General features: G+C 33.1%; 1 protein-coding gene across 5 annotated transcripts in view; it reads left to right on the top strand.

Annotated features, from left to right (window-relative positions):
- Positions 1-22,797, top strand: part of unc-104 (kinesin family member unc-104) — a 93,186-nt gene that overhangs the window by 41,829 nt on the left and 28,560 nt on the right. For 3 of the 5 annotated variants that reach the window (XM_088239302.1, XM_088239300.1, XM_088239299.1), the window contains exon 2: positions 20,753-20,949. In XM_088239302.1, coding sequence (XP_088095428.1) covers positions 20,850-20,949 — 100 coding nt within the window. In that variant the 5' untranslated portion in view covers positions 20,753-20,849. Of the gene's footprint in view, positions 1-6,145; positions 6,335-6,919; positions 6,961-20,752; positions 20,950-22,797 lie in introns of those variants that run through there. The other 2 variants (XM_088239298.1, XM_088239301.1) reach the window with 2 other exon arrangements.

Genomic DNA, 22,797 nt, shown 5'->3' with positions numbered 1-22,797 from the left:
GGTTATTGCTCTTGGTACCGGTCTACGGAAAATGAAATATGAATAGCTTTGCATTTCCCCGTAAGTAAAATTACTTTTTAATTAACTCACATTAATTAATCAACAAGATTTGAGTTTGTCCAAATTTTTTTCAGACTAGGATTGGATTGGAAATTATTAAGGTTCACATATTACAACGAAAATGGATGATATTTTAGAGAAGACAATATGGACCTGGTTTAAATAACTGACAGGTTTTCCGACATTCGCCCAAGTGTTAAGGGAACCACAAAAAACCTTAACAGGAAAGGAAGGTATCTGTGGAAAAATTTCAATTAGTGTACATTTATTTAATATTGTTTTTATCACAGATTGTTATGACAAGTATTTAGTGCCAGCCTCTTAACTTGCTAGCCTATGAAAACAGAGGTAGCCCATGAAAACAGAGGTTATACTCGTAGGTACTCAAAACACAAACACATAAAATCACGCTCATAAAAACTAACACGAATAACTAAATACACAACACAAACAAGTATAGTCACGTCCGAGAGCACTAACACAATTACGAGTATTTGTGATGGTGCTTTCAGATGTGATTGGATGTTGCTATACAGTCTACATCTACAACACTCATAGGTTAAATCATACACAACGCACTAAACATCAATAACAGCTAAAAAACATCACCTTTTCAAGTAATAAACAAGGGAAACATAATGCAACACAACCAAGAAGAAAAAAACTGACAGGTTTATAGGTAACTGGTGGTCATGATCCCTGTGAATGCCTAGACTTCCTTATTGTCTTCTTTAAAATGTTCTCCCTTTCTATTTTAATATTATGTTAACCACATCAATCAAGGTTTTAGACTCTAGTTTCCAAAAATTATGATATTTAAGAAAAGGAGAAATATTAAAGCGTGAGTTTTTTTACTGGGTTAGGTTAGGTTCAGTTGGTTTCATCCTGGGTTAGAGATTTATGTGTTGGTTATATGGTCTGTCAATTTTTTTATGTTATCAATTAAATAACGTCGAATCATTGTTCAGGGCAGCGTAAAAGCATTGATTACGGGTACATTTTACCCCCTCATAAAGTCCTGACCTGCCCCAATGTAGGCCTAACTACGTAACCCGGATTGGCGTTTACGAGCAGAAGCCTTTAGCCTACCCCACCTTACCGCAGTATATTTCCAGTATCCTGATTCCCACAATATGCTTTTTGTCATCCTGGCTTGGTTGTGTTTTGGAAATCAAGTGCTAATTTATCAAGTCACTAATTTGCTTGAGTTAAATACATCTTTTACACTTATGCACATACATACACATGTACGCATTTACACTCGCACACACATTAATATTATACTCGAGGGTTATAATTCGCTCCCGCATAGCTCTATTGCATAGAACAAAAGCGTTTCAAACTTTTTGGTTTACTTTTTAATTTAAAAACAAACGTGTAACGGGCAGTTTCAGCTTGCGCTTGCAATTCTCGACCTGAGTACCTACGGCCCGTTGTATTGCTGTAAACTGTAGCTAACTTCGTGATTGATAATCATATCATAGTTTTTGTCCATTACTGGGGGTGTATTATTACTTTTGTTTATTTTATTATTACATTTATCATCATCGCCATTCCCCTTCCCGCCTCAGTGGTGCATAGGGCACTGCATTTGTATTTCAGCTTATTTTAATAATCTGTTCCATGAAGGTTAAGTCTTTAATTAGCCTCACACTTCAGGTGGCAGTCTTTTTTTTTAAACTTCAATAATGACATTCATTTCCACAGAAAAAGAGATTGCATAAGAATTGAAAACCAGAAAAGATTGTCTTACTTTTCTTTGGCGGGAAAAAAATGTATGTAAATATTATGGAAGATGACGTCGATGTGGAAATAAGTATTGCAGGCATAACCCATGTCACCAGAAGTCCAAATCTGCTATTTATTAAATCTTCTAAGAGCAACTTTTGTTTTTATGCCCCAATGTCCAGAATGTGTGGATTAGTCGATTCGTTACACAACTTGGAATTCTTTGGGATAGATCTTCCGCCTTCGCCACTTACACAGTATGGGATAAAGATGGATTGGCATGATTTAGCTCGAATATGTTTATCGTGTTTATGGAAATATTGTATACCATTATTTTATTGCCCTAGTTTGTCTTTGCAACATACCTAGTTTAATGTTATTTTTGTTCAGTTTCTTGTAAACATGTTACTTCGTGTAACTGTATTTGGCTTAGGCCGTATATACACGGTGTTTCAGGGCCAGACCGCGAAACTTTAGAAGAACATTCCTCATGGTGCAATTGATGCAATGGTGCAAACGGCGGCCTCCGTGGTGTAGTGGTCAAGACGCTTGACTCACGCACGGAAGGTTCCGGGTTCGATTCCCGGTGAGAACACAAAAATTAAAAATGTGATTTTTCTCAAGCCTGGGTGCTCTGTGATGTAATTCACCACTGTAATTAGGCCTCCTGGCCTGTTGTGGTGCAAAAAAAAAAAAAAAAATGTAAAAAAAAAAAAATGTAATGGTGAACTTTAAAAAAAAAACCAAATCAAATTTTTCCGGAAACTCCTTTTTTATAATTTGAAAATGACATAAATCTTTAATTTCTCGGACTAGCATCCCTTCCACAAACCCCTACCCCTCCGATACAAAAAAAAATAAGGTAAAAAACGTGTTTGACCAACGAAGCGATACGCACCAGACGCGGACGAGGAAAGCGACTGAGTAGGGGAGGGATGGGGGCTTGTGGAAGGAATGCTAGTAAGAGAAATAAAAGATTTACTCCATTTTAAGAATACGAAAAAAAGTTTTTTTTTTAATCATCATTCCCTCTAAACTGGCACCCGAAACGTAAGACTGAGCATTTTACCTTCTTGTAACAAACATGATCAAGATACGCTGCGATTGGTGTACCATTGCAGTGCCCTATGCACCATTAGTTACGTAAAGGGAATAATGATGATGATGGAAAGCCTAAAACGAGCCAACGACCAACATGGAGCTATAATAAATAAACTGCGATAATAATACGAGGACTTGCCAAGAAATGGATGTCTAATCGGTTCCCACCCAAAAACAATTCACCGTAAAAGCTCTTGAAAAGGCCCTTTCGCTCCACAATCAATATCTTAAGTTAGTAAATAAATCGTGTTTTCATTGTTTAAGAGTTCTTTTGTTCGCTCATAGGTAAGTACGAAGTTCATTGAATACGATTTCGTTAGGAACGTATTCCTCGTACTCAAGGGGATACCTGTATTTAAAAAATAATTGTTAAAGTTATGCAAAACAGGAGTCATTCCCGAAGAATTCTATCATTGGTAAAAGAGTCTTTTCATTTCCGATAATGTGATAGATGCTTTATCTGAAGATGAAGACAGTGTTGAATTTGATATAACTTAAATTTAGTTAGACAATGTCGCCGGCTAACTCAACCAGCACCAATTTCAGTTAAAATCAACTAAATGCGGATTTTATTTTTCGTATCTTAAATATTTTTTTGTTCCTCAAAATTCTGTTGCTTTTTATTTCATATGAATTCTGTAATGAATAAAAATATGTTTCATGAATAATAAACAATAAGTATTAAAAAATATAAAAAAAATTGATTTTTAATGAACAACCAAACTTTAAAATTCAATCTACGCAAAACTAGCTTTTAGCAGTTTGCCAGTTTTCCTTGTATACCCACGAGTGGTTGCATAACGATGCAACTTTAACCACAATAACATTTGTGCATTTTAAATCGATTGATTATGCTGAGAAAGAACTCATGTTCAGTTAATTATTGTTACTTTTCAATTAAGTGTGAAGTAAATAATAGTATTATTTTAGAGGCTCTGGTATACAGGTTTATACTTTGTATTCTTTTTCTTTTTTTCCTTATCCGATTTTGATTTCTGAAGTAGGTTAGTACACAGAAATATAAAAAAAAAAAAATTAAAATATTTTATGTTGCATTATTTTTACTTTACGACATACAGACACAATGCTCGCTTGTTTATTTTAGTTTTAATGGACGATAAAAAAAGGTTTGTGCCCAATTGCCATCGCCTTACGATCACAGTTAGTATACGACGGGATTAGGAGAACATAAAATATAAAAGGTCCTTGCATATCCTCGCACTAACAATACCAAAAGATCAAGCGACCCTCCAGAATGGCCGATAAAAATGGACCTTCATATCCGACTGTTCCTGAAGGTTTCTCGGCAATGTGAGTTGGCTTTTTCATAAATGCTGTGACGTCACTACGAACATTGTAAAGGATTCCCTTCGGAGGAAAACCCCTGCCAGACATTCTACGTGACAAATACCGTATACAAGTTTGTAGTACTAAAGTTAAATACATGAACCATACAATGTGAGCATTGTCAATATGGGAAAACGTGCCATTGTACGTGTTGTATTACACTTAGCAATACGCGCAGTGAGCACATAGTGTAGAATATTGTCTTATAATATATTAAAATTGTAACAATTATTTGTTCGTTTATTTATTTATTTATTTTTACATAAATGGCCTTTAACATATATTGAACATAAATATGAAAAAAAATAAAATTATAAATACATACCAAAAAAATTATAAAATTGCATATCTATAACAATAGTAACAAGTAGGTAAATACACATAAGCCACCAAAAATATTAACGAAATAAATACATAAATATAAAAAAACTAACAAAGGAAAAACATTTTTAAATATAAAGAAAAGTTTAAGAATAATAGTGCGAGAGAAAAAAAGAAATCAGACTCGTTTTATAACTATCAAGTCCAGAATCAAATATATCAGCCTTGTCCTCATACTGAATGCCATATCTGAAACATTATCGATGATAGATTTATTGAATAACTATGTAGGTACACGCAATCTGATTTTAATTCATCAAAAAAACATCAGATACAAATAGCAAATTATGACAAAAAATAAAATTAAAACCCGCTAAACCGTGAGACCGGGTTGCCAGCAGGTATTGATTTTTAACAGAGGTAGATGTACAAAATAGGTACGTAAATTAAGAAATCAATGAAAATAACATTAAAAAAATATTTCAAAACCTTTATAAAATTATTATTAAAACTGAAGAGAAAGTAATATTCATATAAGGCATTATTGCATATCAGCCATGCATTAATTTCTTCAGTAAAGTCTTAAATGTGAAGTCAATGCTTTCGTTTAAGATTTGTTGAGTTATTTTGTTGAGCATTAAAAATAATTACGAATATTTTATTTGTACGTTACATTTTTTAAGTCGCATTTTTTTTCATTTCTTTTTTTAAGATATGTCTTTAACTACCCTACGGTTACGCTGTATTCTGCGCCCTCGCCATCAAATATAACTTTCATAGACTGGTACTCGACCTACAAACTGATTTATGGGTGTATTTCTCGTTTATTTGCCCTTGATAATGGAATAAATAACTTTATTTATTGATTGAGTAGTTTAACTTGTAGGACTCCACATTATTTATAAAAATAAAAACGATAGATTTTTGTGTTCTATTTATATGTACATATGTATTAACACTTCGCGTTACGGCCGTTTCGCATACAAGTGTTTCAAAATAGAAATTCTTGTAAAATAAAATATAATTTTAAAGCGGCTTAACTTCCCTTGCAATGCAAAATAACAGCCGTCATGGAAGTTTTATAGAATATAAGTAATACAAAAATGCCCGTTTTTTTAATTTAATAAATAATGCAATATTAAGAACTACTTCTAAATCGGCCGATAACGTTTGTATGTAGTAACCAGCACTCAATGCGCGGAGGTAGAAATAAGAAATCGAATCGTTTGCGAATCGATCTATGATACTACAATCGGATTTGAATATTTCAATTATTTGTAAACAGTAAAAATACCATTATGCATAATAATTAGGTTTGTTTTTTGCATTTATGTCGTTAAAATAGTGGTTCATTACCTCTACGAGATGATGCGAGGATTTGATCGGAAAAGAAAAGATAAGCAAAGTTAAATTTAAGGCCCGCTGATACTCCGGATACGAAATTATGGAATTTTAATTACTAAGCGGTGCAAATTGAAGTAAATAGCGTTAATCCGCCGTAGGGGTCGGACTTTGGATGTAATTTTCCAAGGAGACACATGGCGGGGAGAGCGCTTGCGCAGCCCCTCAGCTGGCTTTCGTCCCCACTCCCCACAACGGTCCCGCTACTCGTCGAGAGCGGTCGTACCCGCAACCGGTTCTAGAACAAGAGTGAATCCAATCGTTAGTACTTCCCTGAAAATGTCCGCACATCTTCGCGAAAACACCTCGATCGTTCCAACTGTCACCGCGCGAAGGGACTCCACACTTTGATTTATCTCCTCACTAAAACTCAGCGGTAAATATCACCTATTGATTCACAGTTACGTAGACTATTACGAACGTCAGTTTATTTTTGTATTTCTTGTTTTATTTAACCCTTGTTCAATAACAGCCCCCGCCTCTCGGTAGCCGCTGTGAAATTTTCAAGTGCGCGCGTCTTACACCGCCCTCCGTCCCGCTTTTCTGATACGCGGTAGTGCTGCAAGAGAAGGATGTAGCATACTACGAATCGCGATATCACTTCGGATTTTGTCTCTTTCCGGGAGAATTCTTGAAAATTCGCGAGAGTGAGACTTCGTTATTTTGTGGAATTGAAAAATTCATCGTTTTCTTTTTCGCTTGTTTTAAGTTTAAGGAAAATCTGCAGGAGTAAGATGGAAAATGCATAATTGGTTAGTGTATACGTCGGTCGCCGTTGGTGTGTGTATCATTTAGGGGTGTATTTCCCGTACGTATGTGTCGAGTGAAAAAACCAAGGTTGTGTAGTGACGCACTGAAGGATTTTTTAACCCATCTGTTAATTAATTCATTCTGAAATTTTCTATTTTGATTGCTTCTTTTGTGAATTCCGTCATATTTAAGTGAATACATTTATTTACAGTGTTTGCCTGCAGACACGTTTCAAGTTTCATATCGGAATAGGTAAGAATAAAATATATTTAACTGCATCTACTTCGCCATTCGAAAATGCATTTGTTAATAAACAGGTGAATATATGAAATTGACCGGACTTACAATATACGTTTTATATAAATTAATTATCCATCAAGAGACTGATATGTAAATACATAAGTACTTACCTATCATTTTTAACGGAAATCTCACAAATAAAACATTTGAACGTGTCCTATTTTTTAAGATCATTTAACAAATTATCGAAACCGTATGTCTATATGCTTGCGTAAGTAAATTTTCCTAAAGAATTTCTCGTCCTCCGGAAAACAGCAATTGGCGTCATTATGACGTCATGCAGCATTGCATACGCTCTCTGAAAATGGAAAATATGGGACCATAACATTCCCAAAAATAATATTACATTACTACCTTCCTATACGTACTTTTGATTTAATAAGTTATGCGATTTTATAAATCACTGTTCAACAATTTTTTCTAAAATTTTCACATTTTCAAATAAATGTCTTACTTCCGTACGTAAAATTTTATCCATTTTGTGTTTTCAACTCTGCTGCGTCGGCTATTTTTATAACTACGATTAAAACTATTTTATTAGATTGTTACAATAATTACGCATATAATATTTTTATTTAATTGAATGTGAAATATATTATTTCAAATTATCAAAATAAATTATTGTGGAAATGTCTTGGAGCTTCGAAAACGGACTTTGAAAATAGGTGACATTTTATTTTAATTCGGATTTCTTTTTCATAGTATTGAGTGTTTAATATATGTAGCATCTTTTTTTTTCTATTGTAATGTTAATATTATTTTTTCCATCCTGCAAGAAAAATAATGAAACATCAAATTCAAAGATTCGAGGATCTATAACTATTTTATAGGTAAATAGAATAACTACTATCGGTATCTAGTTTGCTGTAAAAAAAATATACTTTTTCCTAGAAATTTTTCCTAAAATATAATACCCTCATGTGAGAGGCTTTATATTACCGTATCAGTACTAGCATAGACCACTGTTGGACTACTGCCAGAGTTGTAATGTTCTCCTCTAGCGACGAATTCAAACACATATCGAACACCGAATAAAAGAATATTACAACTAAAAAAATGCCATTCCGAGATAATTGGATTTAATGTTTCAATTAATTTATCAGTATTTTATTTATTATTTTATTAACAAAAATATTTGGCTTTCACCTAATATTTTTCGGCTAAATATTTTGAATCACCATCAAAATATACTAGTAAATAAATAACTCTTATTCAAACTGAATTATTATATTAATAATTCAATTGAACCGGGTTGTGGTCCTGTGGCTAGTGTCTCGGACTCACGGACCAATGGTCCGTGGTTCGAATCCCACTCTACTCGAACTTTATTTCCATTTTCTAATAGTGAGTTATTTACAACTCGTTGAAAATGGCCCTAAAAATTAAATATTTGGGTCAATTCTAAGAACGCAAATATTAATTTTTTATTAAAAAAAAAAACATAACTATTTTAATAGGTAAAATACTGATGATATAATAACTGTAAACGTAGAGGAGATCAACGTAACAAATTCGCTAATTTAGCATACAAATTGTCAAATCCTCTTTAAGCGTAACAGCTTTTACAGAAGTACAAGCATAAAAATAACCGGAATAAATAACAATTCTTGCAAATACAAATTTTTATTTATTTTTTTAATTCATGAAATGGTCATAAAATGAATTTTAACATTGGTTTCGTGTCGTTTATCAAGACTGTCACAACTGAAAATAGTATAGTCTTAAATTCAACAATGTTTTGAGTATGTCAAAATGTCTGCAAGCATTTGTACATACTCAGAACATTGTTGAATTAACTACCTGGTAAAAGAAGAAGTATAAAAATTGGAAAACTGTTTTCAGGCGTTGCCTAGTAGGTGCATTGGTTCAGCCGGATGAATCTCACCCACATGATAAAGGCTTCAGCTCTTTTACTTCACAAAAGTCAACAGATGGAAGAGTTAAGGAAATGTGGATGTTCAAACATAGGCATATTGGTGAATGTTACATAGTGTGTAAAGTAGCCACTTAAACCAGCCAATGATAAGCCAATAAAAAGGTCATAAGCCCTGTAAATGTCTGAACTTCCACATTCCCTTCACAAAAATGTTTTCTCTCTCTGTTGCAACAAATTTAGATAGTCTTAAATTATTTATCGTTAAGTATTATTTGAAAAAACTCTAGATTACTTTCTGAAGTATTATTTGAAATAGTTTTTTGGTTTGTGATATTAGACGGCAAACAAACCCAAGTAAGATTTTTGTCTCAGGTGGTTTTGGAATTATGATGTATTTTTCGTAAATTTTTTCCATATTCTGTCTTTCTCATCCGCTAACAAGCCTCTAAAATAGAGACTTAGTGGGTTATTTATTTTTAAAAAGTTACTTTCTACATTAATCACCCTAAACTACAATTTTTAGTTGTATTAATCTAACATTGGGAGTGCGATACGTTCACGTAAGAACTTTATATCTAAAAACGTATTTCAGGAATCCTAAAATCAATAAAGTTTTCAGCTTTCGGTACAATTTTGACGCATTATCTATATATATAGGTTTAACATATATATTAGTTGAGTTGTTGGTGATATAAATATAATAGTCTATGAAATTACAGTAGTTTTTCTTTATATATTTGAACATACTTAAAATATTAGTCGCCATGCATTACCTACATGATTAGCAAATCATTATATTTTTTAGATACAGATGCACCGAAAAAAGGTTTTAAAGTGTTAATGTACGGTAAAATGTTCTGGTTATCGACTTAGATGCCAGATCAGGGCCCATATTACAATGAGAAATTAACATTTATCTTCAATTTTATCTACAAAGTAAAATTATGTTTTCTGTGTGAAAAATACAAGTATAATATGCATAAAATTTTATTTTCTTAACATGTTTAATTACAGGTTACCTACCAAAATACTTAAAATATACATATTTTTGCACTTAAATATCGATTTTACTTTTATACCGTCTCAATACGTACCGGTGAGGATAGTGTTTGTACCTGCAGCCCTGAAACTATAATATATTGTGGTGAAGAACATCTTCAAAAGTAAATATTTATTGTTCATTTCATTACTGATATCATTAAGTATCTATGCCTAATGTTAAACTTATTCGCGAGTAGGACATTGACATGGCATCATTCCCTCTTCCACACCTAATGATGCATTCGGCATTATACACTTAACATTATACACTCCATTACTTTTTGTTAAATGAAGGTAAGATTATAAGTGCTACGCTTCAGATGCCAATTCCCTGTAAAAACCGACAAAATAAATATTTAAAATCAATCATGTTGGAATTTGAACTTGAGACCTCTTAGTAGGTACACGCGCTGACCACTGGACCACGTAATAACCAATTATTTCACCGCATCAATTTGGTTTGTGTTGTGGGTAACATTTGTCTCAATGAACAACTAATTCATTGAAAATGTAATATTTTTTTATTTTATGCGCGCAACATTTTATTATGTTATTAAAAAGCGAAAGTATTATTCAAAATTAGGCGTAAAATGTGCACGTTGAAGATATTTTCAATAAAAGTAAACAAGATTAATCTTTTAAACTGTAAATAGGTACTTCGAAAAGTTTATTGTTATGAACAATTTTCAGCGTTCCTTGCCCAACCACGAGCAATGATTAATCGTTGTTTGGAAGAGTTTAGGAAAATTAGGAAATGTTTCTGGGAAAATTGCGAAGAAACTTGTAAATATTCTGTATTCACTGAAACTTAAAAAATGGACTAAAGCGTCTTATAGTAAAAACGAAACATCAATTTACGTAATGTTTTTTTATCCTTTAAAAAAAATTAGTCACTTCATATACTATATAGGCAACTACAATATAACGCGTAATATTCCTACCATTGAAGGCTTTTTTTATATTGTTTTTATCTTACCATTAGCTTAATATGTTTTTATTATCAATTTCAGTATTGGAATACAGCGTTTATTGGCAAAAAAATAATAGTACGTACCAAAAAAAATGCTTATTAAAAGTGCTTGACATGCTACACTGCGAAAAAATATTACTAGCAGCTTCACTAGATACAAAAATACCTGTTCTAAAGCTAGATATGAATAAATATATGCACAAATACGTATATTCTTATTTTTATTTTATTTTAATTTTTTCATGCATTTTCTTGAAACTTTACTGTACAATTTATAGCTCTTATTCTTAGCTCGCGAAAGAAAACATTGTTTTTATCCAATTACTTGTAGCACTAAACTTCCTCATTCTCAAGATATACTCGTATTTACGTCCCACTGATTGGATTTTAGCTTGTATAGAGCATCAAGATTGTGAATTTTATGGTCGCCGTTCGCTTCAAATTCTAGACTTCTACGAATTTGGAGATTATATCGGGTTTTTATTTAGGTTATCTCCATGCCAGCTTTAAGACAGTTCACAAAACGCTAAAGACTGTTATTTATTCAAGACGAGCTGAACTGGGCAATGCTTTGCTATTACTAGATTTGAGTATATTCTCGTGTGTATATTAAATGAATACTTATTATTTGTATTCTTAGAGGTGGAGATAGGTGCTATACTTCAAGCTCCTAATGTCAATGCGACCTGTGAAGATCTATTGTGACGGGTACCCGTGAATAGTTCTCGTCCTCCAAGCTCGGGTCTATAAAGAGCCTGACTACTGTGTGGAAGACGAGAGTTCTCAATTTGATAAATCTCCCCCTCCAAGCCTAGATCCGTAAAGTATCGAGCTATTGGGTAGGGGGCGAGCTCTTTAACATCCTCATGTTTAACTAGTGGTCCCCCGAGGATGAGGCTTCTTTTATGGTGTAAAACATCACATTCACAGATAATATGTATAGGTGTTTCATCATCTGCTCTGCAAAACCTACATCTAAAAGTTTCGGAGAGGTTCATTCTAGCAGGTTGTTTGTTCAATCTCCAGTGCCTTGTATGGATCGAGTAATAACCCTCACTTGATTTCGGCTGGGCTTTATTAGGTCGAAGGCAAACTTTCGCGATTACCTTTTTATCAGTTCCTTCGCATGGGGCTGACCAGGCACTTTTTGCCAAAGCATTGCGCTCTGCTCCCTTGGCCCATGACCTAAGCTGATTACGGAGGGCATATTTTGGGTAACCCACAGTAGGGCTCAGGGGCTATTGGGGCTGTCTCAGCTCCCAGCCTTGCCAATTCATCAGCTGCCTCGTTACCGTCGATGTTTGAGTGTCCGGGTACCCAAATTAATATTACACTCACCGACAAATAAATTAACACAATCGAAAGTTTGATATAAATGATTGTATTTAGTTCAAATTAGATATGCACATATACATTATTATGTTTGTGTTTCGGGTCACATAAGTTGTGAGGATATGCGGTGACAAATAATTTTGATAAATAGGTATTTCAATATTGTTTTCTGTCACTGTTTTTTAGATGCCTCCCCGATGCTGTGCGAAAAACAATAACAAAACAAAACAAAACAAACTGCATGTTGGACCTTTCATGCCTAACTATAAAAAAAAAAACCGGCGTTTTGCTGTCCAATTTTTCGCACCTCAAAACTGAAGCATTTTGCTGTTTTTCTAAACAGAGTATCAGAATTTTCTGTACCGGTACATCGAGCGTTTTTCAAAAATAGTTATCATATATGTCTACCGTGCGCCCGAAGACAGCGGATAAAACTGACCTTATTCAAGGGTTATTGGGTGGTTCTAGTTCCCATAGCAAACAATTTATCAAAAATTAATTTATTTGTCGTAAAAACTGTTCGAATAAACTTTAAAAAGATAGTATAACTTTTCGTTGGTAAGTAGGTACCTAGGTACTTGTTTACGGTTGAATTCCAAAACTGTAAACAATTCTTAACATATAAGAACAGAGATAATGAACAATTTAGAGAAGGTAATACAGAAGTCTAGGCATCTACAGGCCTTACGACCTGTCATTGGCTGGTTTAAGTGGCTACTTTACACACTGTGTAACATTCACCATTCTGCCCAGATCTGAACATCTATATTACTTCAATTCTTTCATCTGTGGATCTGTTGATGATACTCGTTTATCTACGCATTAAAAGTGACAAAAAATTTCTTCCACCGAGCAATTTTTCATTTAATTACGATTTACTTAAATTTTTGATCGTTTTGAAGTTGGCACTTTTTTTAAAGCCTATTCGAAATGAACGTAATTATGCAGAAAGCAGCCAGTCCACAATTTCTTAAAAATTAGATATTGATGTTATCTGTTGCAGTAAGGTCGATTTTGCTAAAAACAGCCAGACCGCTTTTATATAAAAAAAACTGTAATTATCACCTCCGGAAAAAGGTGTCGATCGCAAAAACGGCATTTCTCAATTTACAGAAAACACCCACAAAACTAGAAAAATCTTATGGTACTTTAAAAATCTTTTAAACTGGTCAAATACACCATAAGATTCTTGTTTGTACTATATAAAAAAACTTATGTATTAATCGTTTATCGTTTGTTAAAGTCAAAAACATTCAAACTATTGTGTAGATTTTATAATTCACTCTTTTCACAAAATGGCTATTATCTCAGTTTCACTTTTCTATGGCTGGCTTCTCTCTGTATAACTACGTTCAAATATAATAGAGAAATAAGTCAATTTTAATTTTAAGTCGAACTAAATTCTGACATAACTGTCAGTTTCAGAATCAGTCGCTAGACTCTGGCCTATTAACATATAAGATATGTTAATAGGCCAGAACTGATTGAATCTCCCAATGATTGTCTTCTTTTTCAACATGATATTAATTGTTTTAATGAATGGTGCGACATCAATTGTCTTCAACTTAACATTGACAAATGTAAAATAATATCTTTCTCGCGACGAAAAAAACCTATACAAGTCAACTACAAACTAAAAAATACTTCCCTTTCAATGGTTTCGTCAATAAAGGATATTGGCATTACTTTAGATAGTAAACTCTCCTTTCGTGAACACATTGATAATATTGTAAACAAATCTCTCAAACTTCTCGGTTTTATCAATAGAGTGACGGCGGACTTTAAAAATATTAATACCATCAAAACTCTTTATTGCTCACTAGTTCGACCCCATCTAGAATACGCTTCTTCCATTTGGTCTCCATTCTACAGGACTCATATTGACCGTATCGAATCTGTCCAACACCGTTTTCTAAGAAAAGTGGCATGGTTGCTCGGATTACAAAGGGGTAATTATTCTTATTTTGAAATAGAGCAATCTCTTAATCTGTCTTAATTGGAGAGACGTAGAACTGAGATGGACCTTATATGCATTTTTAAAATACTTAATGCTTTAAGTGATATCCCATCTCTGTTGCAATCAATTTCTTTTCATGTTCCCAACCGTGTCACCAGAAGTCAAAATCTGCTATTTATAAAATCTTCTAAGAGCAACTTTGGTTTTTATGCCCCAATGTCCAGAATGTGTAGATTAGTCAATTCATCACACGACTTGGAATTTTTTGGGATAGATCTTCCGGCTTTTCGTAGATCTCTTCGCGATTAAACAGTGTGGGATGAAGTTGAGTTCGAGTAATTGGTTTGTTGGAATGGAAATGGATCACTGTGATATAATGTGGAATAACTGGTGAATTACCAATATGTATGTACAGCTATAGATAAAGATGCATAATGTAAAAGAAATAAAAATAATAAGTAATTTAATATAATATATGGAGTATGATGTAATATATAAACTTCATATTTATGTATAAACTATAGTATTTATATATATATGTGAATATGTGTGCATGTGTGTGTATATATATGTGCATGTATGTTTATGAATGCATTGCAAGTGCCTCGACTCAACACAGATTTTCTAGCGAGTCGGGGCAGGTCGTTCCTGGTTTTTTAACTATAAACTGTGTGTTTGTAATCAACGAATGTATGTATAGTGTCTTTAATAAATATAACAATAATGATGCATATTTTCTCAATTTTTTGAGAAAATATGCATGCATGTTTTCTCAATTTTTTCCACTCACCACATCAAGATTTAAAATAAAGTTTTACTCTTATCTTTTAAGGGAAATATCGAGATGGAAACTTTATAAATAGCGCTGTTATTTATTTGAAATTGCATTTTTATGTTCTTTCTTTTTAAAAGAAACTACAATTTGTTTTTTTTTCCTTAATGTTTCTCGGTACTTCGTTTTCTTTCGTGTTTATTTTTTTTTAATGCGATCTATTAATTGATGTGGTTGCATCGCAGAATGCTTAAGATATTTATTTATTTTTATTTGGGAAAAAAACAACAGTTTTTTACATATATTGTATAAAAAAAATAAGAATACATATGAACGAAAATTGTGAAAACAGTCAATAAAAATTTTCCACAGTGGAGTACGATATCGATTAAGTACACTATCGATATCAAAATAAAAGCAATTAACAATTGTTAGGCACTTAGAAACTTGCAAATAAAATAAAAATACATATACTTATTTACAGTTATAAAAATAAAGTTAATAGAAACAAGATAAATTTGAATTTAAAGAATAAGAAAAGAAAAAAGTTATATAAAAATAATATAAAAGGTACAAAAATATAATAATGAACATGCGAATACAAACATAATTACTGACATCATAAAACTAAACGGGTGTACTGTCTAAGAGGAATTTTCTATATTTCATATAAGAGAGATGAAAAATGTCTGCGTGATCGGAGAGAACAGTATTGTAATAAAGACATGCTCTAAAGAAAAGTCGTTTTTCCTTGAGTTAGTCCTAGGTACTGGCAAATTAAATGTAGTATGGAGTCTTGTTCTGTTGGGTACAAGGTATTCTAAAGAACTTATAAGTAAAGGGCAGTCTAAGATGTTGTTTACCAGTTTAAACAGAAATAATTGAACTGCAATCACTCTTCTATACTCCAGAGTTTGAAATGAATTTGGTGTACAGTGAAATTTATATTTTAATAAATTAATATCTTAGACAGACCTGATAACGAACGTCTTAAGTCGAGCTAGAACGAACAGAGAACTCTTGAACACCATAAAAATTCGTATCTGGGGCATATAATGTGTGGAGAAAAGTACTACTTGCTTCCCTCAATTTTGAAAGACACGATTGAGGGTCACAGAGGGGCTGGAAGAAGACATGTCCTGGCTGCGAAATATACAAGACTGGACTGGCTTCGGGATTGTAGAGTAGATTTTTCGGGCAGCACAGGACTGAGATACTTTTGCCAAAGTGGTTGCCAACGTTGGGGATACCTGACAGGGCACTAAGAGAAGAAAAAGATTAACTAAAATATTACAATTTTGTGAGACAATTTCAACGAGTTGTAAATTTAACTATCGGAAAACATGAATCAAGAAAATCAAATCACAGTTTAGCGGGGTTCGAACCTCTCAATGGAGAGTAAAAAGGTCTTATGAGATTGTTTTTCGTTGTTTTCTCGACCCCGTTTTTACATACACGCATAACTGTTACAACAATATGCATATTATAACATGATTATTAATTGAATTTTCCTGTCAGTTACTATCGAGTGTTTTTTTATGAAAACGTTTTTGCGTTTTTTATTTACTCCTTGCTTTTTCTATCCCATATTTTTTTACTGCGTAATATTCGCCTCCTAAAAGCTCAGTCAAAAAGTTCGTTGACCGCTTTTTAACAAAGAAATCTAAGTAGAACACAAAAAATTAACTACAATCAATATGATGGTAGAACGGCAATAGTTGTTAAGCGTTGTTACTGGTTGTTTCATTTCAATCGTGTTTTATAATCTTTTTTCTTACATTATTTATAAAGACGTCATTCAAAAATGTTAAAACTGTTAATATGATAGAAGAGTGATAACCTTTATGAGTATGGAAGACAGAAGAAGTTTATGAACTGTTTATGATTTAAGCGATCATTTATTGATGTAACTAAGATTAATGCGAATTATTTCACCTTCTTAAGCTACATTTCTAGTATGTCTAAACCTTTGTAGACAAATAATAAATTTAACGCTCCAGGGTTGGTATTCTGAATCTTCTCTTCCCCCTAAAGAGTGGGTAATTTGAGGATTTTTATTTTTTCAATGCGAAGACACTTTGCTTCATACAATGGCCACACTGATGATTAAACGTCAAAAGATGTAAAACACTATTTTAAAAACGGATGTAAACAAATACTGCTCGGTCTAATCAACCTAAGTTAGTGTTTTGGATAATGCTTAAGGTCGCAATAATGTTCGTAATTAAAATCATCGTGTTTGATTTCCCGTGTTCATATTTATTTATTTTTGATTGAAAAAAAATAAAAATCCTCAGAAGATTCAGAATAGCACCCCAGGGATTACAAAATATGTATCGGATCTATATGTCAGAAAAACACAAGTCAAAAAGGCCACCCTTGGGTCAGCGGTTGATTCAGACAGGGGAAAACGTATCAAACTTCGGCACAGCTAATAAACTTGGTTTGGAGATCGTGTTTTTGACGTATCCGGCCCATCTTCCTGGAAATTTACACTTGCGCAAAATTAACTGCGGCCTCCGTCGTGTAGTGGTTAAGATGCTTGACTCGCGCATAAGTGTTCTGTGCTGTAGTTCACCACTGTAATAGGGCCTCCTGGCCTTTTGTAGAGCAAAATAAAATAGAGCATAGACTAGTAATATATTATCTATTTATACCGGCCCTCGGAGGCTCTTTTAACAAGTCATGTGATTTAAATTTCATGCCTTCCATGATCAATTTACTTTCAGCCCTTTACTGTTCCTTCCAAATTAGTATGAATATGCAGTAGATTGTCGTGTCGAAAATTGTGGCCGATATAATAGGCACGTCTTATTCATTTATTATTTTCACATTAGGTAGTTTAATATGTCGGCTACCAATCAGTTAGTCTAGTACTTTGAGTAATAACACGACACTGGCTAATAGTGTCGCCCATATGGACAAAAACCATTAGTCGATTATCAACCAGGAAGATAGCTACAATTTACAGCATTGCATGCGTAAACCGAAACCATTCGTTACACGTTTGTTGTTAAACTAAAACCCAAACCAAAAATTTTGAACGCTTTTGTTCTATTCAATAGAGCTAAACGGCTTCTCTAGTAAATTATTACTCCGTGTCTCTATTTATTTTTTTGTGTACTCTATTTAGTGCGTTATTTACCAAGTTTTAGTATAGTGTTCAAGTATACTCGAAATTTCAGATTTATTTACTGCCTCACCAACTGAAATAAAAAAAAACAGCAGAATATGTTTAGATTTCTTTTTATGCACATTCTATTTTTATAAAATTGAAGATAAATGGTAAATTCCCATTGTAATACGGGCCCTATTAATTATCATAATTAAGTAGGTCTCTATTTTTTTCTACTTATGTTAGTATTCGGCATGACAAAGAAAAGTGCATTCGTTTATTTAGTTTGACAGCTAGCTCCTGGCTGGTTCGTTTTTTTGCAGCGAATTTTTGTCGTCCTTCTGATTGATATTTAAGACATTTTATAAATAGGAATTATCTTATATTGTATGATCATAGATAATTCCTATTATCGTATCTTGATCATTTTTTATTACATGAAGGTAAGATGATCACTCTTACGCTTCAGGTACCAGTCCAGGGACTATGAAATACTCTAGTGTAAAAACACATTTTTAAATAAATATTTCAAATCAACTATGTCGGGAATCAAACCCGAGACCTCTTGCAAGATAAATGAATCGTACTCGTGCCGCACGCGCCCTTATGGAGAAGATGACCATGCCCGCTAAGACCCTGCCTTAAGGGCTTGCCAAGAAATGGGAAATATATGGTGTGGAAGGAAATTACGAATAATTCACTACAACACCCAGACCGATTGAGAAAAACTATTTCTCAAATTTCACTCTAGCAACTGGCGGGAATAGAATCCGTGACGCCAAATTCACAGTCAGTCGTCTAACCGACTGCGCTACGTGTAACGTTATATTCATAATAACGGAACGAAACCATTTCTCAGGATATATATATTTAATATAACAATATTACCGTAGATCCATACATGTAACCCTCCGCTGCTGCTTCATCGGCGGCCTTTAAAAATGATTCAAGTATATCGTCCATCTCTTTCTTAGCTTCTGGTGTCCCAAGTGTCATATGGGCCCTCAATTCTGAAAAGAGATATACCTCCTCTTGAACCTGATCTTTGATATTGAATTTTTTTACCAAAGACATTGAAAGCATCCAACACATACCCGAATCCGTTTTAAAGACTAAATGTCTTTCTTCGGATTCACTCATACAACCAAGATTTTTTTTTATTACGAATGGATTATATTTCTTCCTCTACTAACCAAATTCAGTAATACATGATCAGTATACATGTTTTATTAATGTTATCTGTTTGTACTCAGTTTGAGAGCCAGTGTTCCATTTAATGAATTCATAATCAGTTATACTTTTCACAGTTTCAAAGTACATAAATATTAAAACTGACATGTATCGTATTGTCCTAGCTCTTGTAACGAGTTCTACCGAAGTAAGAACTAAGAAAATATGTTTCTTTCTTTCTCACGCGATTTGCATGTGTATTGCTCTATATTTTTTTTTCGAATTGTTGGGGGCAACACAGTATTTGAAATCTGAGATGCATCTAGTAATGAAATAAAATGTCTTTTTAGTAAACGTCACTGCTTCTTCTCACTTAACTCTTTACTCCCTGACGGTACAAATTTGTCCAGTGCTCGTATTCCGAACGCATTTACAGCGCGCTATAACGCGTATTTAGTACGTAAAAACGCGCTATACCGCGCTATAATTGCGTTCGAAATACCAGCCCTGGTGTAAAGTAACTCATATATCTCTTATATGATAATGCATTTGATGCAGCTTATCACTGTCGGTACACATTTGAACATGATTGTGTAATTTTAGCCATTTTGAAGTAATAATTAGTCCCAAAAAATGACTTCTGGGGATCAATTTTGCGTAGGGCTGTCACCCGTTTGATTATGTAAAATTACTACTCCATTGCAAACTTCAGTTTTATTATATGACAAGAAGTAAATTCTTTTCTTTCAAAAATTTTTGGGATTTGGTTATGAAGCGGGTTTTTTTAATTTTTTTTTTTTTTCAAAAAAAGTTTACAATATGACTACTAAATGCAATTTTTATATTAATTCAATACATATATTTATATTAACTTTTCCCATTGCGTAAATGAAAAAACAATTCTTATGTACATAATGCGGCGTGGCGTCTTACAATAGTTTGTTTATTTTATTTTTAATTATTATTACCTTTAGGATAACATATTAAAAAAACGGTTTTTTGATCAGTGATAAAATTAATTAAACACAAAAACAAATAAAAATATAACTTTTCACTTCTTTCTTAAATAATATGTCATTTTCCTGACTGCACTTTTTATTTTCTTTGTTCATTTCATTAAAGAAAAATATTCCTCTGTTAGTATAATGATGTTGTGCCGTAGTTGTTTTTAATTTGTAAATTAAGATGTTACCACTTGTTCTAGGTCGCGTACTATATATCGTATTGAAAAAATAACAACTTTTTATCTATATTGCAACTCCTTACGGTACAAATTTGTACCACTACAAAAAGTTTTTTTTAAAAAAACAAGAAAAATATATAATCTTTTTCAAGCTTTAAACAACATAATTGAAAATTAAAATTTTGAAAAACTCTACTTAATCTTTGTTCAGGCAACAAAGGGTTCAAGCTTACTCGGCCATATTTATCAACTAAATATTTTTAGAATAATCTGTCCTTCAGGATTGATATTGACCGCCGCGTGTAACCTTCATTTTTCATTTTTTCAGGACACACCTTCCACTCCGCAGCGGGTGCTGTCGCCTTCTTGTAGGGCGAGGCGACCGGAAGTAGCTCCCGGAAGCGGAACATCAGGCCATAGGCACCATGTCGTCCGTCAAGGTGGCCGTCAGGGTGCGCCCCTTCAACTCCAGGGAGATCGGGAGGGAGTCGAAATGTATCATAGAAATGGCGGGCAACACGACAGGTAAATATCAAACTTAAAATTTATTATATCTGGTCAGAGATTTATTTAATTATTATTATGTATATAAAATTGCATATGACGCAATTAATCATTATTTTCATGTCTCGACTTGTTAGATAAATTCCTGTTAAGTCGGAACTATATACACAATCATTCAAGTCATATTGGGTGTTAACGTACGTTGTGTCCGTTAAAATTAAAAAATGAGAGCATTTTCGACACCTCCTTCTGTTTGCGTTCAATCGAGGGAATAAAGAAGAAAACTTGAATTTAAAAAAAAAATGTTTTCTTCTTCATTCAATCAACTTAACGCGAACTGAGGGGGTGTCGAAAACGTTCACATTCGTCTACTTGATATTCCGTTTTGGAGGCTTGTAATTAAATAAAATATGAATGGTTAAAGCAAACACATTATCTTGTAGAGCAGAACATTTTCTATCCGGTGACCTTTATATTTTTTTTTAACATTTGGTGCTCATTTTTAAATTGGAAAAAAACTGACACAACTTATGTTAACACCTAATACATATATACTTTTGTATAATATTATACTGACATATATAAATACAGATGGAAATTTATTGAAAAGATAATATGAAAGCCTAAACATTTACAGAACTCTGAACGAAAATTTTTTCATTGAATATTGATAATTTTTTTTTGCTTGGTCGCAATGGCTGAAATGCTTTCTTTGAACACTGAGCTTCCGAGTTCTATTCTCGGTGAGACCACAGCAATAAATCCTGTGAACTTTGTGATTATCGAAGCTTTATAGCAACCAACGCGTGATACTTTATACTCAAAATTGATTGGTTATTTATTAATGACGTATTCTTTGATAAATAATATGTAAAATAAAATAATAAAGTCGCAAGTTTAAACTGTGCAACCAGGTAACCTTATACTATTCTTTGTCTAGTGGCCATGTGTAAAAACCTTACAATTTTATGGCATAAATCAAAACACATAAGTAACTCTTTTCATTCGCTAATTTGGCCTTAGCATTACTTCATAAAAAGCAATCAGGGCCCCGATTACAATGGGAGCTAACAGAGTTATCTTCGACTGTCTATAAAGGAAAACCGATATTTGTCTACGAAAATGAGTATATTTGCATGAACATTTAAAGTGTCTTCGTCGGTAACCTATAATTGAACATGTTAAGAAGAAATAAATGTATACATATTCTGTTTTTCATACAGAAAACTTAATTTTACATAGTATATAAAATTGAAGATAAATGTAACTTCCCATTGTAATCGGGGTCCTGGGACCGTATTCTTATGGGAAGTTGAAACTTGTCTTTAATTTTATCTACAAAATAAAATTAAGTTTTCCGTATGAAAAATGTATTATTTACAAATTTGTTTTCTAAACGTGTTTAATTACAGGTTACCGACGAAGATACTTTGAATTTTTATACAAATATACACATTTTCGTACATAAAAATATCGAGTTTACTTTATACCGTCTCGATATGTATTGATGAAGATAGCGTTTATAATCGCGGCCCTGAACCCCGATTACAATGAGAAGTTAACAGAGTTATCTTCAATTGTCTATAAAGTAATATCTACATAATACGCATGATATCCTTGCTCAGATTATCCCTAATGTACTCCACCGTAACTTGCGTACCAATGTTGTCATTGCTATGGGAAATTTTAGAACCAACGTCGGATTCTTTTCCACTCTGCAAAGGATCCTCACAACAGTTAACAAAAAAAATTCAAACAGTAATGTCAATGTGTTCCTACAGAAAAGGCAAGTATTCAAGAAGCAAGCGGTTTTATCACTCCTGACTTGAGATGACACACTTGCCATGTCTGCCTAGATCATACCATGAC

Source organism: Micrasema longulum, unplaced genomic scaffold, assembly GCF_059751315.1.
Source record: "Micrasema longulum isolate JH-2025_06_02 unplaced genomic scaffold, ASM5975131v1 h1tg002119l, whole genome shotgun sequence".
NCBI classification, from domain to species: Eukaryota; Metazoa; Arthropoda; class Insecta; order Trichoptera; family Brachycentridae; genus Micrasema; species Micrasema longulum.
The sequence above is the reverse complement of the archived record's forward strand: the minus strand, read 5'-3'. Positions and strand labels throughout refer to the sequence as shown.